A 15,025-nucleotide genomic window follows, 5' to 3' on the forward strand; every position below is an offset into this window, starting at 1 on the left:
AGTCAAGTAAGATTGTGAGATATACAATTTCTGTGTATTTAAATATTCGATACGTAAACGACGCATAGCTTATTATAAGAAGACAACAAATAAAATAAGACAACGGAGTAAACTTACCAATAATATGTAGAAGATTCGGTAGAAGAGTCGGTAGAAGGATCAGCAGAAAGTTCAGTAGAAGGTTCAACAGAAGGATCAGTAAAAGGTTTAGTAGATCGTTCAGGAAACGGTTCAATAGAGGGTTTAAGTAAACTTTCGGATAAAGAAGACGTACTTGTCGGAAACATTGATAGGGAGGTGGAGGGCCAAAATGGTAAATTGTGGAATGGATACTCTGGTGATCTTATTCCCTCGTCTGTTCTCAGGACCGTCGGTGGCGAGAAATACCAGCATGCCGCCTGTTGACATGTCATCTGATTGACAACGATTGGCATTCGATCTTCATGAATGACTGGAAAGACGAAAAAAGAATAATTTCATTCATTAGTAATTTTATTCGCTATGATGATAAAATTAGTCACTTAAAATTAATACAAACCGTGCATCCTACATGTAGTTGCTTCGCAACGTGTGATAACTAGATTTCTACAGGTATCGAAGTACATACAGTTGAACAGCTTGCTAATTACTTTAGCTGCTGGGTTCAATCGAATTTGAAAGACTATATAATTCCAGAATCTTAAATACAATACTGAATGCAAATAATTCCTTTCAAGATATTGTAGCAATATTCGAAATTTTGTAATTAAATCATACTTCCATCAAATGTATACTTATAGAATTTATTTCTTCTAAAAGTATCGATCTGTCTTTCTGGCAAGGCATATTTCTCTCAGCGCGCATAAACCTCTCTAGTTCAACAATTGCCTTTTGTGCTTTCATTGCTTAATTGGTGGAATATAAGTTCAATTGTTGCCACTCCCGCTAAAAATATCAATCACTGAGCCCTCTTCTTTCTTTCTCGAAACGGCTTTTATGCTTCTTTCGTGGCATAAAGTTAGGCATTATAAGCGACCTAAATTAATTGCCTCTCTGATTGCTGGGATACGCCTCATACACTCAACTGGACTAATTTATAGCCATCAAAACGATATCACGTATCTACATTTTATTTTAAAAGTTCTTGCTTCGCGTCTTCGCATGAATTTCAAAGTTGACACTAATGTAGCTGTCTCGAGGCTTATCTACACTGAGAAAAATTTTCATCGAATAAACCAATTAAATAGTGTTTTCGATGACTAATTTTTCCGATTAAATTATGAATACATCCGATAAAATTTACCCGATGAAATGCAGTGACCGATAAAATTTGATTGAAAAACCGATCACATTTTTCATTGGATATACAATTTAATCGGCTATATCCGTTTGTTATTGTGTAATTGGATTATCCGATTATATTTAATCGGACATTTTTCTCAGTGTAAAGTTTAATATTTTGAAATCAATCAACTTAAAATAAAAATCAAGACCCAAAGAAAAGAAGAATTATCGCTCGTAAAGAAAAATCGTCGATCTATAGCACGTTATATTTTTGTCCTCTAATTTAAGACATAAATTTCGTATGATTTAGATGTAATAAATTATACGTCAAGTTACTTAATTGCGACAGACTCTTGTCCAGCGTGCATGCTCATTACGCACTTGGAAATTACCCCGGTAAGTTATACGCAAGATTACAGAATTTATTATACGCTGGAAGAATATGCGACAGTTTCAATTCGCAAAGCGATAGTACTCTTACTTAGAGCCAATAATTGCCGGTTCAACATGTTGCGAGCGACGTTGCTTGATTGCGGGGATGTACCCTCGCCGATTCTTGATGCAGGCAGATTTATAACGCATCTATCACACGTCGTAACTTTCGAGGCTGCATCTGCATACTTATTTTAGCTCATGTTCAGCTCTTCTCCGAGAAAGGTTCGATGCTTCTGATGTTTAAAAACGCAAATTTATGATACATCATTGATTCCGTCTATCATTACTACCCTCGCCGCAATAATCGCAGTTTAACTGTAAATTTTTAACTTACACCATCGTAAATCTCCAACTAAGAAATTACTTTACAAAATTTCAATTGCGTAACACATTCGTTAACACATTCGATATAAATATAGTAGCAACACGTGCTTGTGAGAAAAAATACAACGGGCAAAAAACAGCGGTACCTATATTTAATACTTCTGGAACCGAATAAAACAAGACAATGAAGTCTAAATATGACGATCTTTTCTTTCTTCTTCGTGTTTGATAAAGAAGGAAGAATGCGTGTAATAGATACACGTAAAATCTTTATTTTGTCCAGTGCCGATTTAGATCTGTCGATGATTACATATGACAGTCACGCTTCGGGCAACAATTTTCATAGCGGTGACGTCTTGGTGTTTTGCACCGAATGCACGTCCGAAACATTATCGGCCACTCTAATATTTATGCCGTGCACCCCGGGCAAGCGGTGCGGTTATCAACAAACTGCGCTCGCGTGGAGACCGTATTCGCAAGATTTATTATGGGTCTCCGTTCTCCAAGTACCTTTACTCCCGTCAAGGAGGACTACGTTAGCCGTAAGAGAGAAGAAACTTTCCAAGACACATGTCCGTGCAGATATCGTTCGTGTAGTTATCAACACGCGTGCAAGAATGATAACTCGATATCGAACGATATACATACGATGTACATTAAAAGGTACATTTATTATGAAGAATAAAAGACGTTAAATCTTGCAATAACAATAAAAACCGGTTTATTAAAACGCAACGGAGTTTATTAATTACTGAAAGTATAATGTTTCTCTTTAGCATGAATGTTATTTTTTCTTTCTTGCTCTGTGCGCACTTGCTGCCAAACTACAATCATTTAAATACCGAATGGTAAGTATTTTTACACATTATAAGTTATATTATTAATATCAGAGTAGGGAAAGCTTAGAGCTTAGAATTTCTATAAATAAGATAATATAAAAAAAATACATCTGGAATTGAGTTTTATTCGTTACAGTCAATTAAGTGCAAAAGTGCATTTGCAACAGATTTAACTACGAGAGATTTCTCACCGAAGCAATCGTTCAACGTTATCAATTAAAGATATTAACGCGTTCTTTGATATTGCATGGGAGTTGTGAGACCAGAGAAGACGCGAGCAAGTTGGCGACCTTTCGGACACGACGCTACTCGATATAGGAATGATTTATTCCAGATGCAATCTGGAAGATGAATCCAAGCAACATAGAGAATACTCGTAAGTCAGCCGTAAAAATATTGCTTGCCTCGTAAATTACATCCAACAGCATAGCCTTGCGTACACGCTCGTTTCACCCGATCCTTTCGCCACGAAAGGTGTCCGCAATCGCATGTTTTTTAGCGCCACATTCTCGCTTGTAAACACCGATACGTGAACAACAAAATGGCGTTTGGGAAAAACGGCTTTACGCAATTTATAACATTTGTGTTTTATAGAATGAAATAAAAATAATTAGATTAAAGAAGGATTTACAAAACGCCATCAATTATTAAGTCCAAACTCACTGTGTAAAGTCGGAAAGGCTAGATCGAAAACAGAGTAATAATTGGTATAAGCAGAAAACAATGTATAAGGGAGTAACTTCAACCTCGCGATAGATATTAGGGTAACAGAGTATTATCGGATCAAACGTGCTCAGAAATAGGATTCGCAGCTGCGTGTTCGCTTTACTTAATTGCCATAACTTCCGGTCGCTTTAGAATTACGTGACGTCATCTACATCCGTCGCGGGTTGAAGTGACGCCAAATATAAAGCTTGGGAAACTCATGGAACCGCAATTTGCTCTTAATTTTTATTGCTTATTGATATCGTTGCGTATTTTAATTGAGGCTTAGCTTCGTGCAGATTACAAGTGCAGATCAATCGATAGCGGTTCAAACAACTTTTGTCACACTTTACCATACTTAAGTGTGATAGTAAGCGAGAATAGTCATGTAAATAACATGTAGAAAATCAAATTTACTCATTACTTAAAATTTTGTTTTTCTCTTTCAATTTCTTCGTATCCTCAATGTAGAGAACAAATTCATCGACATCTTTCACGACTGATGGTGCGTTTGCAAGCGCAGATGAAATTTCTGTGTACTTATCAATCGTCTGTACCTGCCGTTATAGCGTAATATCTCCAAGTAGCGCATCATTTTAAAGATCTTTCTTTTTTCACTCTTTAACTTGACCTCTGCAATTTAGCCATGATAAACTGTGCGTAAATCAGCGAACAGCTTACGGAACACATGCATTCTTCCCGCATTGAGATTACCGGTTTTCTCGATGGCGATGTTGTTATCCTTCCTGAAGTCATCTATTGCATACTTGCGCATGTGCGCAATTTATTAAAATACTATTATTTGCGAAGAAAATATACCGTCTGAATATAAGATATACAACCCTCGGTAGTTGTACCGTTCCGGCCGCTAGCTTAATTCATATTAATTGGTATCTAGAGCAGCCAGGATTAATTAGTAATAAATTATAGATTCTTAAAGGAAATGCGCAGCGGTGAGTACGCAAATGCTCCCACATAAATTTTTCAGAACAGTTTACGATTATAAAGTAAAATGGTTTAACGTAGGGAATAATTTTCATATTATTTAATGAATAGATTATGAAAATACTTTTTGCTTTACACATCGAAGTCTTGCCTATAAATCCAAATGCCTTTAAAAGTCAATTAGTGGATTATCACTGAAAACAGTGAATATTCACTGATTCACAGTTATAAGTATAGCATTGCAATATTCATTGATAATGCACTGATTGACTTTTAGAGAGCATATTTTTGGTATAAACCGTGTATTAAATGCTATAATGTTATTCGTTCTGTTGCATCTTGACGCTTTTTGTGTACGCTTCTTCTTCTTCAAGGTAGGTACATTTAAAACTCAATTCTTGATTTTTTCAATATACCGAAATAATATTGCTAATGTTTAACGTTACGCGCTTTCCGGATCGTAGTGAAGCGTACACAAAAAAACGGCATCAAGATGTAACGGAACGGATTAAGTAGCAAGACAGAGTAAAACGAGGAGAAGTCAGCATCCTGAGCACATAACCCTCATGTCCGTTGAGAGTGAACGGCTATGTGTGATGCAAAAGTTGTAATATTATTTGAAAGTCTTTCAAAGTTGAGGCGATTCGAACGGCCGGTTTTACGATGGAGCACTGACGTCGCACAATGCCGGCCCTAGTGGTTTTACATATCGTAAAATGCGTGCACGCGCGAGCTAAGGAGCGCATATAAATCGGCTTGCCTGCTGTTATGTCTCCCGCGTGCAAAAGGTCGTTTACCATTTTATGCTCTCGGAGCCTTTAAGTCCGGCACCGGTTCCCCTCGCTTCTTTTTTCCTCTTGACCACCCGAGTTTTTATTTCGAATTTTTCTTTTAGGAAAACATCGCCGAACAAAAGTCGCTAAAGTCGCAATTAAAAGGCATATTCTTGTGAGAATTGATAAAGATGCAAAATCATAATTTCTGCAATAGCAAGACTTCTGAGATTGTTGACCCTCTGAGAATCTGGTAACTTAAAAAAATACTTGTATTTCTCGGGGACGGAAGAGGGGGCGCAAAATGCTAAGCTCACACAGGGTGCAACGCAACTTGTTACGGCACTGTAAACACGTTGTATATTATATAACCAACGCGTATGTTTACTGCTTTATAAGCATATGTATTAAGTACGCTCAGACTAAAATCAAGCTCGCAGTATTCTCATGTATGCTAACAAAAAGTGGAAAATTTGCGTCACAATTATGTAAGAGAAATAGACCAATTATGCATACAAGAAGATATTACTGTGATATTGCAAATATACACTTTTCCATAAATTATAAGCAAAAATGTAATATTTTTACTAAAATAAAGTTTTCTGATGAGAAATAAATGACATGTAAATCTCACGCAATGCGACTGCTATTTGAATAAATTGACCGTGAAGCAAGCATTGTTATCGAATGTCTAGAGCGCGTATTCAAATTTAACAACCAATTAAATTTAAAAGAGCAAGGAATACGAGTGTGTGTGCATTTAATAAGAGTGTATACAGCTTATTTCCACGCCAAGAAAAACTTGCATTAATTGCATTAATTGCGATAGAAATTAGTCCGCGCTTGATATCAATAAATTATTTATCACGATGTGCATGATAATGCACATATAACGTGCGCAAATTGCGCGTATGATGTATGCTTGTTGTAAAGTGAACATTATCTATCTTCGCAGAAACACGATGCTTCAAAGCTCGACTCTGAGTTTGTGAATGTAACTTCGACGAGCATGAGATCATTATTTAATTCGCATTACTCGATGAACTCGTGAGATTCACGTTGCGTGCACGTGTGTATTATGCGCAGCGTAATGAACATTCGTATCTTACTATTACTGCGCAAGCATTGATACGTACAGTATGTATATCGCATGAGTTTTGCACACATATAAATTTTTAATGCATGTAAATTAAATAAAAATTATATTTGGAAGTTAATTACAAAGAGACGTCATATTAAAGTCGAAACGTACAACGATATCACATCAGACTTTTGCAGAAGTCTGCACCCTTTGAAAAAGAAACGAGATGAAAATAAATTTTGTATTTGCAGAGAGATACTATTAAGAGGAAACGCGCAATGGCCTTGCATATATAAATACGTTACAGCGCTGAGAGTGCTGTCTAAAAAAAGCTTTACACGTCGCACATAGTATCGTCCTTGCACTTTGTACATGCGCAATCTTCCGCCGCTCTCTAAACCTGGTTCCAGTTTGAAATTACGACGGATAGTTTTCGCGCGCGGCGCGCGTTAAGCGAGCTTCAATTTTTATTCAACGGAAACTAAGCGAGGAGAGAATTCGCGTCGTGTGCATTGCATATTGCGAAAGTACGTCGAACATTCCACTGGATATAACCGAATGACCTCGCGTAATTCGTATACATACACGGCTCGCGCGCACCAACACGTCCGTCGCGTCGGCGGACGAACGGTCGCTTGCATTCGAGATAAGATAAGCGCAGTGCGCTCATACATGCCGTTCGAACGTTACGCACATTGTAGTCGCTAATGTCAAGGAAAACCGAATCACACCTCGCATCTATCGCACCCACTGTACCGCGCTTTGAGACGTGCGTGCGCACGCACGCTAGTGTGAGTGCACGTGCCATACCATCTCCTCTTCCATCGCGTTGTAAATGCAAGATACCCCCATTCTGCCCCCCCCCCCTTTTCTTTGTCTCTGTCTTTCTCTGCGTCCAACTTGCGGTTATGCAAGCTCACGACGTGCATTGCCAATTTTCTCGACCGGATTGCCCGCAGCCGACGCTCGGCCTCATCGTCTCCTCTCATCGTCTCATGCAGCTCCCCTTGCCGCACACTTGCGGCTCACGCCGCGTCATTCTTTAATAAAAAGACAGTACTTCCTCCTCGCGCTAGTACCGTGTCTAAGTTACACATATTAACTCGTCGGTGCAGAGACTGCAATCGCGATCTTCCCTCTTGTTTTGCTTCCGTTTGGCTTCTCACATTCGTTTCGTCCCGCACCCTCCCGTGCCCCGAACACGGGTCTTCCGTCTTTCTTCTCTCTGCCTACCGGCTTCTCTCGGCCTTCCAGATCTCTCTTTTTCTCCGTGCCTCTCTGGGCTTCCGTGCCTGGATCTCTTTGCCGATTCGCGTGGCTTCTCTCTTTCTTATATACGCCTCGAAACTTGCACCCAGAGATATGCAATTCAGGGCCGTACGAATCCAACCGCTGCTCATGTCACGTCAGCGTACCGACATAGAGAAATCAGCATGCAGATACCTTTTGTTACACGCCCTTATTTTATTGCATATCGCTGTGCGAAGATTTCGCAGATGCGTACATACGTTACCGCGCGATTTGCATCCGTAATCATGCTGCTTGCACGTTTCGCAAACCGGTAATGATCAACGCAGGTATTAATGCGTCTACTGTCACACTGAGATGACAAGCCGCAATAAACAGTGCAAAAGTAACAAGCGTTTTATATCTTCATAATAAAATTAATAATGTCGTAAAAATTTTAGTTGTACGCCATGGCGCTTTTACGCAAGAGAATAACATTGATTAGTTAATCAATGGGAATTTTTATTTATTAACTCTCAAAAAATATCCCTGAAAGATAAAACGGGTAATTTTACCTCGAATTTCATTACAAAAGTGTTTTGTTGGAACAATTAAATACATTTCTGTGTCGCACTGTGCGCGGGTACGTGTGAACTTTTCTATTATCGAAAGAAAGATCCCGTCAAAGAACTCAAGTTTTGAAATCAAAACGTGCTGCTACACTGAGTGGCCAAAACGTGAAATGATTCCATGGTCAATTTTAAATTTCAAGTATAAACCACTTCTTATAGGTGTATAGTGTATACTAGAATAGCCATCACCGAATGGGTAGTAAACTAATTTGCCATAGCCATTAATCACATATTGTGCAGTATAATGATTCAATGACTATAACATAATGACTGGTCAGACTTTAAATGACTTAACATAAATTATCGAAATTATTTTTCTCAATATTAATAGAATGACATTCATCTTACGTCAAATTGAATACTGGAACAGATCGTTCGCATTTGTTTAAACGTAGAATCGTTTCTGTTTACACGGCAAACTTTTCCTTCCTCTGACTTGCCTTATTTCTTAAACTTTTCGCTCACAGACATGCAATAATCAACACAGCTTGCGCTATCAACCTATCGAGGCTATCAAGATATCAGAAAATGCATTGAAATGGCAGCTGTAATTTTTGCAGACTGCAAGATAAAATAAGAAGCTGCATTAACGGTATACGTGCCAGCGTTCGAAAACGACCGTATCGATTTTAATCCTGTTGGAAACACGGCGCGAGGAAGAAATGATACTGGCTTTAACGGTCTTTCGATGATCGCGTGTATTTTTAGGATGCATATGCAGTAATCGTTCTAAAGCAGATTATATCAAGAATTAGACTTACCATAAATAATCTCAAAACTATAAAAATTGCAAGGAGACAATGTTCATGCGGTTGATCTGATTTTTTTTTTTCTCAGAAAATATACTACGTCAAATTATATAGCATGCCTACCAATGATGATGATAACTCGTGAAAATTTAAAATACTTGCAATATTTCTTAGCAAATAACAAATATGACCATAAAAATCAATAATTTTCTCAAGCTCAACAATTTATATTTTTTTTATATACAATTATCTGCATCTCACAACATCGAATTAGCAAGTTAACGGAAATTTGTCCCTGCGATGTAATAGATGTAATATAACGTTCTCTCTTTCTCCCCCCCCTCCTCCCCTCCCTTCCTTCATCCTTCCTTCCCTTTCCCTCCATCATCTCCCTCTCTTTTATTCTCTCTTGTTTGCTACTAGTTGTGTATCCACATTTCACCTGTCTGTCTAGGAAATTATATTGGTTTCTTTTACTTTCAGTTATTTTGCTTGGATTTTTCATCTCCCTTCCTTCTCCTAAAATCTTTTGCTCTATTTCGCACATGAAAGTAACAAACACGAACTCGTTTAATTTTTCATAAGATTGAGATATGCAACCGGATAAGATAAATGCAAATAAGTTAATTTCGCAAGCGTCTCCAAGATATTTCTTGCAAAAGTATGGAAGATAATGTTTTTTGAAATAAATTTTATCCTATTGATACTCTGTGAAAGCAAACCTAATTCATACATTTCAATATTCAGTAAGAATGTCTATAATAAATATTTTAAGTAAGATTCTTGTAAAGTGATCTTTTCACTTATTACCAAAATTGGAGGACAGGGGAAAAATAGTTTGCATCGACATGTTCAGTACAAAAGAGGAAATCCTACAGCGGAAACAATTATTATATTTTATAGATGGAGGCGTTGAGGACATTTCATGGTCAACTTGATTTGTATTAATGGGATGTTATATTTTATATTTCATAATATAATAAAACAAGTTCAATGATATATTATATAAAGGGCATCAAGAATATAATAAAATTTAAATATATGTCCTTGTATTTCCGTTTATCACAATAAAAATGTTCAAAATTTTGATCTTGTATATTAATAAAATCTTTTTTCTAACTCAAAATTAACGTTAATCCGATGTGATTTAGCTAATTCTACTCCATGAATTTCTAGCAGAATTCTAAATACCAAGAAGATTGACGATTGTAACTCAATGGAATTTTCATTGGTGTAACTATCTACCTTCGTTTTTATATTACATAAGATCAATACGTAGTCGTTTGTAAGAGTATGCAAAAGCTACAAATATCGCTCATGTCAAGTGAATCGTTATAAGCAATACTGAAGAAGATACGAGAATACAGTCGGCCGAGCAAGTCACCGCTGTCCGTCTAATTTCGTCCATGACCGCGTCTCGCTTGTTGTTAGACAGACTAAGAAAACGAAGACACATTGCGCGTGTAACAGATCACGAATGAGAATCTGAGAGAACCGAGAAACGCGCGGCTGTTCGGAAGGAATTAGCTAAGATGCATTAAAACGTCGGCATTAATTTGCTGATGAAAGTTCGCCGACTTAGAAGTCTTTGTCGTCCTGAAGTTCTTTTCAAATCCATCAAGTTAAGTTCAAGTTTCAAGAAAGTTTAAAGGTTAAAAGACAAATTAAATTTAACGATACATATTAATGTATATGTATGTTACATGCTCTATTATTTATTCAAAAAGATAAATAACAGTAGCAAAAAAAACTATAATAATATGAATAATGCGTCACAATTCTCAATATGTCGAGAAGTTCGACTATCTTTCCTCTTTTTAAATTGTGACTAGTTTAACTATTATAGTTAAATACAAAATGCTGGCACACACAATTTTAGATAAAAATAAACATTAACTCTTGCACAGTCACTCATATTGTTGCAATGCATTTCGGTCTTGATAAAAATACTAAACTCTTTGTCATGCATTAAGGAAGTTATTAAAATAATCGACTGCAAAAAATTTATATACAAATCATCATTAACTGGCATTTAATTCTAGGTGTTCATACAATGACGGCTCTTTTCCAATAATTAGTTACATAAGACATTTTTTAATGATAGATACGTAAATGACAATCGCCTACAAAAAGATACATGTATATAATCGACTAGTTTTCAAGTGCACCTCATATATAGTTAAAATAACGGACTACAAAAATTAACTCATCGAATCTAATAAATGTCTATAATTAATTTAAAAAATTTTATTTTATTATTAAAATTATAAAAATCTAAAAAATGATATCATTTGGTTGTGAAAACATTTCTGCATTTATGCATTTGTAAATTTATATGCACAATTTAATATTACACTATTTTCTGACAGCATTGAAAGTCGTAAAATACGTCGAGCCTGTGAGCATAATGTCATTCTTTGTGCGTTCAAAGTGTTTCCGTGCAATTGCAATGTAAAGAGTAATAATTATTATTTAATGGGAGTGTCGTTTTACTGTCTAACAGCTATGGTCAAGGTCTTCGTTCGCGAATACATCCATCGCGGTGACCTTGCACTCTCGAACTATACTGACAAGAAGAAAACTCACGCGTTCAATAGAAATATGTGTATGCGAGACTTGAAGATACTGCAGACATGTTTCGCAGATGTATGCATCATTGAATATATCGGGAAAAGAAACGAGAGACGTTTTTGCAAAAAGGTAAAAACCTATCTTGATATCGATTACCGATTGAAAAACACATACATTTATATTTACTGGTCGATAATATTCATAATACTCGTATATAGGTGTATTGATCATAGGTCGCTATAATAGCCAGCATGACAACGAGTATGCCATTTATAAATTTTTGTGCACATGAGTTAGTAATCAATAGAATACAATTAAATAGGATTCTTAGTATTGCACTGTTAGAAGTAGATCTATCACACATGTGTGAATATTAACACGTCACGCACTTGAAATGCGTGAATATTAATGCGTCACACATATTTAATGCATAATTTTTCAAATGTCATGCATTATCCTCTTAACATGCGCGTGTGAAATGCATTAGAGAATGTGTGGAAATCACACACTTCAATGTGTGGATTTTATCAAACATCTAATACTGTTTGAAATAGTCAAACATCGTAATATTCACACATGTGTAATATTTCTATACGCGAGCGCCAGCTTCTGAGTAGTTCGCCGACCGCCGCTAGGCCGCGCATGGTGGCGGCCAAAAACTCGGAAGCAAAATTCAGTCTCGTAGGGTATAAAAGGAGGCCCGCGTGGAAGCTAGGTGGAGTATTCCAGTGGGGTAACCTGTCGCGGGACGATTCCTTGACTAGAAGAATCCTCGATACAAATAAGGTGTCGTTCCTAACGACGGTTCCGGATAACGCTGTCGTTTCTCACGACGGGACCAGAGATACTTCAAAATCTGGTACATAGTGCAATCTTTTTTACACATTTATTGACACCTTGAAAATTACACACCTAAATAAGTTATACACCTCCATTTGTGTGAAAAGTCACACACGCCAATAAAATCAAACATCCATTCGTGCATGAAAAAGTCACACACTTACAGACGTCTTGAAACGGCGGACACACATCACATGCGATAAAGTGTGTAATATTCACACACTGCTTGGTTACTAAGTAAAAGAAACAAAAGAACGCGTTTCTATCGTGTACAGAGTGTCCCGGTAAAGGCTGACAATCTCTTGTAAACATGCAGAGTACGTAAAAATAACCCCACAAGTTCCTAGACATTTTTTTTATAACGGCTCTTTAGCGAGTATTTGTCTTTAATGCTAATTGTAACATTTTCTAACAGATAACAATTACCAGCGAAGTATTTTGCATATGTAACAAGATAAAAATAAAACGACACGCGCATCGAGTCGGATTGCACAACTAAATAAATAATTTAATTATAAAACTATATTTTACAACGTAATTAATTATATTGGCTTGTTACTCATCCATATGCATCAATAGATAATGACTTTATGATAGAAATTCTTTAACGCCGACAATAATGATTGCTTGAACTTGGAACAAGCAATCTCACGTGACTATGCACATTCCAGGAAGATATTAGAGATACCGATTAGAGTACCGCCAGACATTAATCGTGCACGGTATATCTTTTGCGGATCGAATGTGACGTCAAAATAAAAATAGCGATAGGATCGTTCTTTTTGTTCGTGCAATAAAAGACCGTTGAGGTTGAAGCGATGTATATCAAATATAATATTAATCTTTTCCATTGTAAAAAATTGCATTAAAAAGAAATTGCAAGCAGTATGTAATAAAGGAGGAACAAACATTTGTAAAATATTATTCAATCTTTGCAGAATTCTTCACAAATTAAAAAACGTGTTAAACTCTGTTTGACGCACGGTGCGATGATCATATTAACACAATAAAAAATAACTTTTTCATGAATATGTGCAACTAATATAGTGACGTACATTGTTTAACTTGTTATTTTATTCTCCCACCATGAAATTTGATAAATGATGTCGGCGATTAGTTGCGAAAAAACGACAGTGAACCGCGAAAGTCTAATTACCCAAGTTAATTGACTGATATTGCCGTCATTGCCCGGCGGTGTATTATTTCGCGTGACATGACATTTTCTGCCGATACTCGTTTTCTTTTCTCGCGTGCGCAAAAAGGCGTGCACAATTCACTCGGGAATGAAACTCGCCGGCTTTTAAACGGTTGCAATGCAAGTGATCCTAAGATAGGGAATATTATCATCAATATGTCAGCTATTCCGAGTCAATAGCAATCGTCACGCTCATTTCGAAATGATTTTTTCGCGAGATTTGTCCACGCGTTATTAACGTTTCACAGGACGGAACGCGTGTATCGTGTGCAAATGATCTCGGAGTGCATATATATTTATGTATCTGGGTGCCATGTATTGTATGCGAGATACCAGTACCACCATTTGTGCAAGGCTGAGTGTTTTTCGTGTATTACATGGTTAAGAAATATATACGACTTGACAAAAAGAGGAGACGCTCCGCTTTTTCTCAATTAATTCAAAATGCAGGATCTTTTGCTTGTAACATCGATTCAGTAATTTAACCACAATCCTATTGTAAAGTATGTCGAAACTAATAATCTTTATTATCCAAATGGTTTGCATTATCTCCACGATCAGTGCAGCCTCAGTAACATCCTTTCCGTTTATCTGTATTTTATGCACATGAAAGTTCAGTTCATACATAATTCGGGTTTGGTGTAAACATTTTATTCTTTTGCTTTTCCATATGCAAGTTCGCTTTAATGCCACCCATTTTCTCCAAGGCCGATGTGAATTTCTTATACCAAGAGTATTTGGTTCGTTATAAAGCGCTTAACGGAACTGATAGTGTCAAACTGGTAATAAAAACTGGTAGTTTTAAATAAACCACTGTACGCATGTTCAGGCAAATACCGGATCTGAATGAGGTCGTACCACACCACGTTGCTTGATTCTTTCACCTGCTTGCTATCCACGAAAAGTACCTTTCTAATTTTTCGTCCAATCGAGTAAGATTATGTACTTCTGATATAGCTCTACGTTCACCGCGATCTCGCTTTGTTTGCTAAGCATATTTCTGCAATTTTTGGAATTTGCAAAATTATTAAACGTTTGGTATATAATTTCAATAAACATTTATTTGAGCTCCAAATATAGAAGTTCTTTTCACTTCGTTCCTAGCCGTGATGTATCTATACCTATGCGTTAATATATGCGATACACGCGCGTACACTTAACGATATGTATGATATCCAGTGCATGATCACTAAAATGCACTTGCACAAGGTCAAATCCCTCTAATGATTCTAGCACGTCATAAGTGGACAAGATTCAACGTATAATACGCAGTAATCACTGTTAGAAGCAGTGTGTGAATATTACACACTTTATCGCATGTGATGTGTGTCCGCCGTTTCAAGACGTCTGTAAGTGTGTGACTTTTTCATGCACGAATGGATGTTTGATTTTATTGGCGTGTGTGACTTTTCACACAAATGGAGGTGTATAACTTATTTAGGTGTG

The 15,025-nt window shown here is 36.8% G+C and overlaps 1 protein-coding gene across 2 annotated transcripts in view; it reads right to left on the minus strand.

The window, feature by feature from the left end:
• Positions 1-15,025, minus strand: part of LOC105567720 — a 60,954-nt gene that overhangs the window by 14,921 nt on the left and 31,008 nt on the right. For both annotated transcript variants that reach the window (XM_012022807.1, XM_012022806.1), the window contains one exon: positions 118-451. In XM_012022807.1, coding sequence (XP_011878197.1) covers positions 118-451 — 334 coding nt within the window. The remainder of the gene's footprint in view (positions 1-117; positions 452-15,025) is intronic.

Source organism: Vollenhovia emeryi, unplaced genomic scaffold (assembly GCF_000949405.1).
Source record: "Vollenhovia emeryi isolate VEMERY1.0 unplaced genomic scaffold, V.emery_V1.0 DF939135.1, whole genome shotgun sequence".
Classification (NCBI taxonomy): domain Eukaryota; kingdom Metazoa; phylum Arthropoda; class Insecta; order Hymenoptera; family Formicidae; genus Vollenhovia; species Vollenhovia emeryi.